Source organism: Bison bison, unplaced genomic scaffold, assembly GCF_000754665.1.
Source record: "Bison bison bison isolate TAMUID 2011002044 unplaced genomic scaffold, Bison_UMD1.0 scf7180017851375, whole genome shotgun sequence".
Classification (NCBI taxonomy): Eukaryota; Metazoa; Chordata; class Mammalia; order Artiodactyla; family Bovidae; genus Bison; species Bison bison.
Window position 1 is genome coordinate 211,541 of NW_011481948.1, and position 10,883 is coordinate 222,423.

General features: G+C 53.6%; 1 protein-coding gene across 1 annotated transcript in view; it reads right to left on the reverse strand.

The window, feature by feature from the left end:
- Positions 1-10,883, reverse strand: part of POLN (polymerase (DNA directed) nu) — a 147,468-nt gene that overhangs the window by 73,722 nt on the left and 62,863 nt on the right. The window contains exons 12-14 of the mRNA XM_010850601.1: positions 6,447-6,503; positions 5,683-5,736; positions 4,976-5,041 (exon numbers count right to left, since the gene is read on the reverse strand). Coding sequence (XP_010848903.1) covers positions 4,976-5,041; positions 5,683-5,736; positions 6,447-6,503 — 177 coding nt within the window. The remainder of the gene's footprint in view (positions 1-4,975; positions 5,042-5,682; positions 5,737-6,446; positions 6,504-10,883) is intronic.

Consider the following 10,883-nt stretch of genomic DNA (forward strand, 5'->3'; position numbering starts at 1 on the left):
ATGTGGAGCACTCCAGCGTCCTCCCTACTCCAACACGAGAAACCTGGCTCCCGCCATCGGTGACCATGTCACTCTGCCGGGTCCACCGGGCTGTGGGCAGGACCTGGTCTGTGAGCCTCGGGGGCACTGTAGGGTGGGTGCAGCGTATTGCGCACACAGACGTGACCGCACGTGAGGAGGAATGTCTGGAAAGGTGCCCAAACGATGGAAACTGAAAGCAAGTGGGACTTCAATCTCCTGTAGGGCATAACATTTTCTGCTGTTAATGTGGACAGTGAAATGAATGAAAACCACCTCCAGTCCTTTGTGTGGCAAACCCCGCCAGAGTCTCCAGGTCGCCCGAGATCCCCTGCGGGAAGTGCCGAGGCTCTGCAGCAAGTCCCTTCCTCAGCCTCCGCCTGCTGCTCTGGAGGGGTGATGACTGGGCACTCGCCCCCATTTGTCTACACAGTGGACTCCGGCACATGTAAGAAAAATAAGAGAACTGATCTAGAAAAACTCAATGCTAACAGCCCTCAGTCCAGGTTCAGCGACAGGCGAGGTGCAAAGGTGGCATCCGAAGCCTCTCCTTTGGCGTCTGTCAGAAAGTCAGCAGCTGTTTTAGCAAAAATGCCAGAAACAGGGTCCGGTTTGACCTGTGGAGAAGGCAGCCGCGCCGCTCAGGACTGCGGCTGGATGCGCGAAGGCTCCACAGTCCAGGCAGCCGCGGAGGCGATGGGCGCCCAGACGCGGGGACCGCAGCGTCCTCGGATAATCCAGGGCGGGCCGGCTTCCTCTGCCCTGCTCTCCAGTGGAGCGGCTCTCCAGTCTTCCGAGCGCTGTGTGGGACGCCCGCCGAGGGCTGCTGGGGTAAAGGAAGAACCGGGCTCCGCAGGACGCGCCTCCAGGGCCGGCTTCCTTCGGTTGTCGCCTCCCCATCAGCGCTGCCCCGGAATGCGGCCTTTTCCCGTGCTCTCGGCCCGCCCCGCCCCTGAGTTGTGTTCTCCAGTGCTCATCACCTCCCACACCCGACTAGTTGAGCCTGTTTGCTGTCGGTCTCGGGCCCTCCACCCCCAGGCTCCACGAGGGCAGAGGTTTCGGCTCCACGAGGGCAGCGATTTTGGTCCGCTAGGCACGAGCTCCGCGATTCTGGGAACCAAAGAGTGAGCGAGGAGAGGCAAGAAGGGAGGCGGGCGGAGGAGCGGGGGTCCAGACTTCAGCATGAGAGCCTTGGCCGCAGGTGGGCCTGAAGAGCATCGGGCTGGCACCCGAGAGGCTCCCTGGCTGGGGCAGGAGGCTGGGGGATGGAGGAGGGTGAGGAGGCGGGGAGAGGAGAGGAGACCAGGAGGCGGACCCCACGGGAGCTGGTGCTCCGCTCGACATGCAGTCCTGCCTGCAGGACCAGGGGGCTGAGACAGGGACTGCGACTCAGTGGGGTTTTTTGTTTTCTTTTGAGAGATCTGAAGGACAACTAAGTAAAGAGAGATGTGAGTCCGAGCATGAGAGAGGGCAGTTACCGGTGGGGAAGGGGCGTGGGGCTGGTGAGAGCAGCAAGGAGGCGGGGGCTGGGGAAGGAACCAGCCCCGCCCCACGCCCCGCCCCCAGGGGAACTGGAGAGGGAGCCGCCTGGGGAGGAAGGACAGACCTGCCCACCAGCAGGGGACAGTGAGGGCAGCCTGGAGCGGGCCAAGCGCTAGGCCACCAGGGAGAGCCTGAGCCTCTGCCAAGCAGAGGAGGAGGGAGGCCGGGCCCAGTGCGTCCACAGGGCGTCAGGCAGCTTGACTCCAAGAACAGGCTCCTCTCCCAGCCGGCTCTTTGCCTCTGAAGGTCTGTTCAGTTGCAGGTCACAACCAGTGCTTTGAAAGATGAGCTTGAATAGAACAAAAATCAGCAGTGTGCACAGCTTGGTGGTACCTGCCCCTAATCACCTCCACCCTCCAGGGCCCCATGAAGGCAGGTGCGTAGAAGGGCTGTGACTCCTCCAAGGACCATGAAGACCTTTTTATTCCAAATAAGAGTAGGAAAGTAATAAGTCACTAAAATAACAAAATACAGAGGTTTAAAAATCTCATTTAGGTTCAAATAGTGGTGCAGATTTAGCCATAATTATCTAATTCATGAAAATCTTGCTAGTAAATATTTTGATAGATATTTAAATGATATCAGGGCTTCCCTGATAGCTCAGTTTGGTGAAGAATCCACCTGCAATGGAGGAGACCCCGGTTCAATTCCTGAATTGGGAAGATTCGCTGGAGAAGGGAAGGGCTACCCACTCCAGTATTCTTGGGCTTCCCTGGTGGCTCAGCTGGTAAAGAATCTGCCTGCAATGTGGGAGATCTGGATTCAATCCCTGGGTTGGGAAGATCCCCTGGAGAAGGCCAGGGCTACCCACTCCAGTATTCTGGCCTGGAGAATTCCAAGGACTGTATAGTCCATGAGGTCGCAAAGAGTTGGTCACGACTGAGCAACTTTCACTTAAATGTTATCACGTGGGAGAGATATTCATAAGCAAAGCTGAAAAATTCACACACCAACAATGGAAAGAGCAAGGCTAGATTATTCCAAACGGCCACTGTAACATCCGGTAGGCACAGAGGCACACTGGGCTTAAACACTGAACAGGGAGAGCAGGACTCTTCTTGGGGCACGGTCTGAGCCTGAAGGCAAGTTTCTGAGACTCTTCACCAAACGACAATGTAAGAACAACTGGCACACTGGAAGGCAGGCTAGAACATCCGCTGCTAGAAGCGAAAAGATAAGTAATAAGTATCCCTTTCTAGTACAATCAAAGAGACACTGGTTAAATTAAACTTGTGTAGTAGATTTAAAATTTGTGACCCTTATTTCTGCTAAGAACATGAAAAATACCATAATCTTGCCACTTGCTTTAGGCCTCACAGCTCTTTTTCCTTTTCCTTAGCAAACGGCACTCCGATTTTCACGAGGGTCCTCCTCCCCACTTTCCCTCAGCCAGCAGAACCTGTCCTCTGGCTATGGCGACTAGCTCAATAGACCAGTGGCTATTCCAGACAGAGATGCAAAGAGATGCTTGCTGAGGGCATCTGCAGAAGGTGTTTCCTCCTCCTTTCATGGAAGGGGCATGGAGAGACACTGCTCGTTTCCACTGGAGAGAAACTAAGCTGGTGTCCCCAAGACCTGCTAAGATGCTGAGAAAGAGAGGCTGGGAGATGGGGGACAGAAGCTGGACTGCCCATCTGACTTTGACTGCTAGACCGAGCCTTGCCTTAAGCCAGCCCTCCCTTGAACTCCTTAAGCCAGGTACGCTGAGACTGCTGAGGCCAGTTTAGTCTGACTTGCTGCCACTCGCAGCTGAAGGTATCTGAATGAGCACACGGACTAGAGGTGCTTCCATCACCAGTTTAGATGTGGGGAGAAGCACCCACTCAGCAAAGGGCCAGCAGTCCTCCAAGCCCAGCCTCCTCCTTGACTTTTCTGTCATGCCCCTCCCGCTCCGGGCGGCATCTGCACGGAGAAGCCTACAAACCCACTGTATCAGGAAGGCGCGGGACCTGCGTCAGCAGCCTGGCGCTACCTGCCCTCACTGCTTTGGCTGGTGAAGCCAGTTATCACACCAGGGCCAACATCCAATGGCCCCTCCTCTGCCGACCTGGTTCTGGCGTTGGCTCTGCCTGACAAGGCTGATCTGCTGAAACTCAGGTCCTGGACTTGGCCTTGGGCTGTCCACTTCACAGCCCCCGCCGTGACCTGTTCAGACCAGACAAATATGGTAGCCCTGCATTTCCACACCAGGAGACCCGGGGCCCAGGGACCATGGACTTCCCAGTCCTCACTCAGGCCCTTAGGGCCTACGGAGTCTTGGTAGGAGAGCCACTTCGGGTTCCTGCCCAAGGCTCACGCCCGGTCTCGGCCTGGAGCTCCTGGAAACACCCTTCTCCCAGGCTTCTGGGCCGGAAGCAAGCCTCAGTCCCAAGGCTTGCAGCTTGTGTCAGCCTACCCGCTCTGGGTTTCTCCCCCAAAGGGCCCAGCCAGGCCCTTTCGGAGGAGGTGCTTGCCTCCCTCTCAGCACTTCCTCCAAGGCCGCGAGGAGTTCCCACGCCTCCCTGTGAAATGGACCTGTCCGTATAGCGTACTTGCATACCTTACATTATAAACTCTGACAAATACAGTCCTGAGTCTTGATATTTAAAGGGAAGCTTCTGAAAGGAAAAAAAAAAAAAAAAACCCAAACACTTTCTGATGGTCGTTCCTGACACTTTCTTGTTTCCGCTGAGCACTTTCACAAGTTCCATGCTGAAAGCCAGAGCCAAACACAGACTTCCTTATTCTCAGCTGTATCCCCCTCTCCCCCTGAAGAAACAGAGGCCTCGGCCCCAAGAGGTGCTGGGAGTGAAACCCACAGAAGACAGTGCTTTGAAAGCTTCCTTGTGCAAGCAAGGCTTTTGTTCCGTTAAAGCTGCCAATTAGGAGACTACGCTTCCAGGAAGGTGCGCGGGTGCTCTCCCACCCCCAACCGGTACAACCAGAGCCCGGATGAACCAAGGCGGGCAAGCAGGTGGACAGTGAGGCAGACCGGCTCGGGACCACAGGGCCAAGGGTTACGAGTCCGATCCCCCACCGAGTCCCCCCAAACTGAGCACATGCTGAATAAGTGACAGCGGGATTAGCACGCAGGAAACCGCACGGTCTAACAGGTGAGGCCTCCTTTCAGAATCTCCCCTGGTGGCTCAGACGGTAAAGCATCAGCCCACAGTGCGGGAGACCTGGGTTCAATCCCTGGGTCGGGAAGATCCCCTGGAGAAGGAATGGCAACCCACTCCAGTACTCTTGTCTGGAAAATCCCATGGACGGAGAAGCCTGGTAGGCTACAGTCCACGGGGTCGCAAAGAGTCGGACATGACTGAGCGACTTCACTTTTTCTTTCTCCTTTCAGAAACAAAAAGTGCACAGGCAGCCACACATCCAGGCAAAACTTCACCCTCACACAGAGACGGGCGCTCCACCAGCGCTGACTCACGGGGTGCTTCGCTGACAGCCTTCCGCTCACGGTGCCCGTCTGGTTCCACGTGGAGGATACGGAGCCCTTGATTAGTTGGAAAGAATCAGTTTAGGTTCTGACGATGCCACGTGGAGGCACCCACATGCTAGCCCCCCAGTCTCTGCCTACAGCACACAGCTCTCAGAGCGCTGCCCGGGAGAGACAGGAGCCAATGGCCCTGAACTCCCAACCCGGGTGTCCTCGGGGTTACAGGACTCCCACACGTGGTCAGGGTGACTGAGATTCTCCCCGACTGGTGCAGAGGCTGCAGGAGGGCACGTGGGCTGACGTGCTGTGGGGGGCTCAGTGTGGACTTGAGAAGGGGCTGCCCTCCCCTGACAGGCGGGGCTGTCCCCTGCCACGTGGCGTCACACAAGCCACAGCACCTCAGACCGCAGACTTCTCATGCGTGAACTGAAACCACACCCCCCTCGAGGGACTGTGGAAAGGACAGGTGGCAGCAGGCGTGAGAGCATGTGGTGGCAGCAGAGCGTCCATGTGAATACGAGATTTTAAGGCGAAATGTCAACTTACACTGTAGACCGGAATGATAACAAAATTGTGGCTCATAGGTTCAAGAGTATTAAACTATTTAAAGAAATTCTACTTGTATCTGAACTCATGTCTAAGTAACTCATATTCCCAATCACTATATATATATATTTTTTTTTTGAAGCTTTAGTTACCTTTTTCATGCAAGCTAGTAATCCATCTACAAAGGTGGACTTGATCTTGTGAACCTAGGTTGTAAAACAAAAATAGTCACTTTCTCTGTTTAAGTGTTTAAATGAGGAACAAGCATCAAAGCCATGTTTCTCAGCGTGCTGGGTGTGGGTCATTGCCTGTCCCCTCAGGTAACCCCAGGAGGCCCTGAAATGGCCTTGTGTGGTGCCCAGGATTAAACAACAAAGACCAACAGAGAAAGATGTCACCCTGCTCCTTCCAATGATGCTTCTTACAGGAAAGCTGCAGAGAGAAGGGGACAGTGACGAAGGACCATCACCCAGGTCTCCGTGGCAGCTCTGTTAGTTCAGGGGCGACCGTCACCCACCCCTCCGGCTGCCCAGCTCTCACGAGGACAGCAGCAAACAACCACACTGTGAGTGGCAGCAACCGTCGTGAGCGCACAGACGCCAGGTGTGTGACGAGAAACCAGGAGGGCTGGGAGGGTAGCTAGAAACGGGGGTGTACACAGCAGCCAGCATGCGTGGCTGGGAGACAGCGAGCCCGGGGAGGGGTGGCTCCGTGGGAGGCCTCGAACTCGCACGGCGCCACACCGCGGCGTGAGGAGCGCCGCCTCCGCGCAGAGGAAGCCGGGCTTGCATGGGGTCAGCCTGAACAAACCGTCCCTTCAGGATGCGGTCAGGGCTACCTCCGTGATGATTTTGGGTGTCACGCGGGCCCCCTTCAGAAACCAACATACTTACGGAAAAAAAGAAATCTAACTTACCTGCCTGTATTCCAAAATTATTCTGGGTAATGGATGAAGGTCTTGCAGAGCATTTAACTAAAAAATAAGAATAAATATCACCAACAGAATTCCTTCACTTAATTTTAAGTTTAAACACTCATTTTCAGATGGAGAAAGTCCTGATAATACATGGTCTATCTTGACCACACTTTCCAAAATGAAGACTTGTAATAAACCCAGTTGATCAAGTTTTATAGTCTTAATCCCCTAACAGAGTCATTACTGTACACATGGGAGAGAAAGGCACTTCACACGAGCTTGGAAGGAAGATTCCTCTTGAGATCTGAATCCCTGAATTCCAAACCCAGGGCATGAAGATACCACGCAGAGGAGTAAACGAGGAAACTGCCTACAGCTGTGTGACTCCATAGTCTCGGAACACCCAGCACCTGAGGCACAGCTACCGGGGCACCGAGCTGGGGAGGCAATGCTGGGATGCGACTATGAGCTTTCAATTTAATGTTTAAACCTCGAAGAACAACACACACAAAGGAAAGTACAAGATCCCATGAACAAGGTTTGTTAAATTATCACAAAGTGAACACACCTGGGTACTGCCAGAGGGAACATTCCGGGTTCCCACAGAGGTCTCTGTCCCTCCCCCAGATGTAACCACCACCCTGGCCTCCTCCAGCAAGACCAGTCTTTACCACTTTTTGAACTTCGTATCAATGGAATAGGATAAGTGTTCTTTGTGTGTGGCTCCCTTTGTTCAATATCCGGTGTTAAGGTTGGTCCTTGTATGAGGGGCTTCCCTGGTAGCTCAGTGGTAAAGAATCTGCCTGCAGTGCAGGAGGCCTCGGTTTGTCCTTGGGTCAGGAAGATCCCGTGGAGAAGGGCATGGCAACCCACTCCAGTATTCTGGCCTGGAGAATCCCACGGACAGAGGAGCCTGGCGGGCTGCAGTCCATGGGTCGCAGAGAGTCGGCCACGACTGAGCAGCAGCAGCAGCAGCTGTTGTGTGAAGCACTGTTGCGTTTACTCCCGTAGCCGAGTGGGATTATGTGAACGCAGGGTAATTGTTTATCCATTCGGCCCCTGCTGGATACAGGGCTCATTTCCACTCAGGGCTATGACGAAGAGTGTTGCAGTGAACGCTCTGGTGCGCAGATTTGCGCTAACACACGCCCACAGTTCTGCTGGACACGCACTCAGGGTGGGTGAGACGCGGCCACACGCAGCGGAGATGATACCAGCCCACCCCCCAAGGTAAACGCACGGCGTGTCCCCATCAGCAGCACATAGAAGTTCTCATTCTCCGCATTTTTGCCAACGCACGTTCTCCTAGGTCTTCATTTTGACCCTTCTGGTAAATGTGATGTTTCACTGTAGTTTTAGTGTGTATTTCTCTGACTAATAAAGTCATTCTTCAAATATTTATTGACTGTGTATCTCCTTTCATTAAACTCTGTACATTTTTTTTTTGTCATTTAAAACCTTGGCTTGTATGTCTTTTTCTTCTTGATTTGTAGGAATTCATTTTTCTGGACAGCATTTCCTTCAGCTGGCTATATTTAGTGGAAATATTGATATCTTCCACCCCTCGGTGGCTTGCTCTTTTACTTGTTTAATAGTGTCTTTTCATAAAGGCTTTTCACAAGGGCTTCCCTGGTGGCTCAGCTGGTAAAGAATCCGCCTGCAATGCGGGAGACCTGGGTTCGATCCCTGGGTTGGGAAGATCCCCTGGAGAAGGGAAAGGCTACCCACTCCAGTATTCTGGCCTGGAGAATTCCATAGACTCTAGTCTATGGGGTTGCAAGGAGCTGGACACAGCTGAGCCACTTTCACTTTCCATATGCTTTATGATTAATTGTGATAGCCAACAGACTAAGTCCTTCAGGAGTGCTTTTAAGATTATCTTGGCTCTTCTAGCTTTTGGCATCTCCATATAAATTTGGGTTTTGGTTCGCCAGTTTGTACCAAAAAGTCCTGCTAGGGAATCAGGACCATTTTGAATCTGCAAGTCCCCTTGGGGGAGAACTGACAACACCACGGTGATGCACTGGTGTGAGCCCCAGAACTGTATCCCTCTCTGTTTGCAGATGACTGAGCACACACAGTCTGGGCCGGCCACAGGGACACAACAGGAGGGCCACCACTGGAGTCCTCTGAGCAGGCTCTGCCCGGGGAGGAGTCCTGCCTCCGTGCAACCCAGCACTGCGGCTTCTTAGAGAAGCTGTCCCTTGGGGGATCAAAGTGCATGAAAACACTCAGCCACGAAAACTGCTTAAGATCAGCTCACTCTCTTTATCCTGATACTTTACTCACAAAAGAACTCTAACCGCAGGCTCCCTGCATATCTCCAATCGAGCTGTCTGAGCACACTTGAGAAGAATGGAGTGTTTGATCTCTGGATGAGGCCCTGCAGTGCCGGGTGACTGTCAAAGGCAGAGTGCCGGCCTCCGTCACTGTGAGCGCTTTATCACACGCTCCCTCTGTTGGCTCCGGGCACCACGTTCTTTTCCATCTCTGGCTATTCTGCAGCCTCTGCTTGGCGCCTCTTCTCTCTGACCCCTATGTGGCAGTTTCTCAGTGTTCAGTTCTGTGGTTATCAGTGTGGGCTGCTTATGGACTCAGTGGGGGAGCTTCAAAAACATGTTGGGACTGGGCCGCGCACCCCCAGCCCCTGACTCTGTGGCTTAGTTGAGGGTCTGGGCATGAGGGATTCTCAAAAGCTCTTGCCAGGGTGGACGGCTGACCCTCAGGGCGACGACGTCCAAGTGAGCACCTCCAGCACGAGACGTCTCCTCACAGACCCAGCTGGTCTGTGTCAACATCTGTGCACATGGCCTGTTTTCCCGAGTCCAAGACTGAGCGCTTGACATCTCTCGCCCCTGCCCAGTAAACCGCTTCTCTCTTGGTTCTTCCTGGGTAGTGGCCATCTCTATCTGCTCAGGTGCAGTACTAAGATAACCAGGAATTACTCCACATTCACACTCACGTGAGCTCACACTTACAGAAGTGCCCTTCTGTTCTCAAAATGCTCTGGGCATGTGTCTGCCCTGCTCCAACCTCACCACCGGCACCTGGACACTGAGCCAGCAGAGCCCACACCACGGCCAAGGCCTATTAATGGGCTTCTTCCATTCTCCAACCAGCTACAAGAGTACTCTTTTTACTTTTAATTTGTACTTGTTTATTGTTGGGCACACAGCGTGTGAGAACTTCACTGCCTAAGCAGGGATTGAACCTGTGTCCCCTGAGGTGGAAGTGCAGCGTCTTGACCACTGGACGGCCACGGAAGCCCAAGGGTGGTCTTGGTCGAAACCCAGGACACGGACACCAGCACGTGTTGGCGAGGACGTGGGGCAGCAGGACCCTCATCACTGCTGGTGGGAATGCAGGTGGTGCGGCCACGCTGGAAGACAATTTGTGATTTCTCACAAAACCATCCAAAGATCATGCTATTTACTCACATGAAACAGAAACTTATATCCACAGGAAAACCTGCACACGAATGTTAAAGCAACTTCATTCATAATTGCCAAAACTTGGAAGCAACTAAGACATTCCTCAGTAGGTGAATAGATGGAATAGGACTCCGTGTTAAAAAGAAATGAGCTATGAAAAGACATGGAAGAACCTTAAGCGCATATCGCTAGCTGAAAGAATCAAATCTGAAAAGGCCACATAATAAATAACTCCTATACGATTCTCTGGAAAAGACAAAACTATGGACACGGTGGTTGCCAGGGTGGAGGGAGGATGGGCAGGGGAGTGGAGGACGTTCAGGGGCACCACTGTGCATGACGCTGCAACGGTGCACACCTGTGGTCGTGCGTCTCTGAGCCCACGTGACACCAAGAGTGACCCTAGTGCAGACTGCACTTTGGGAACGATGGTGTGTCACCAGGGCTCATCCTCTGCAACAAACGTAACCCTGGGGGGGCACGATGGTGGTAGGGGGACTGTGTGTTACGGAGGGGCAGGGGGCACATGAGACCTGTCTGTACCTTCTGCTCAACTCCCCCGTGAACCTGAAACTAAAAACAAGGTCTAATAGAACCACACCTAAGCTCACACTTGCACCCTTACTTGCTGGTCGAAGCTGTCCATCTCACCATGGGTCTCATCCCTGTGAATGCGGGGTGGGGCAGGCGCGGGGGCAGGAGGGAGAAGGGAAGGGAGGGGCCAGTTTTCAGCTGGGAACCACGTGCACGTGTTGCCTAGCGAAGGTTCATCTTTCTAAATGCACAGAACAGCACGACTTGCCCCGTTAAGCGAGTTGTTCAGCTGTTGCTTCCCGGGTAGCTCAGTGGGTAAAGAATCTGCCTGCGATGCAGGAGACCCCGGTTCAACTCCTGGGTTGGGAAGATCCGCTGGAGAAGGGATAGGCTACCCATTCCAGTGTTCTCGGGCTTCCCTGGTGACTCAGCTGGTAAAGAAGCTGCCTGCAATGTGGGAGACCTGGGTTCA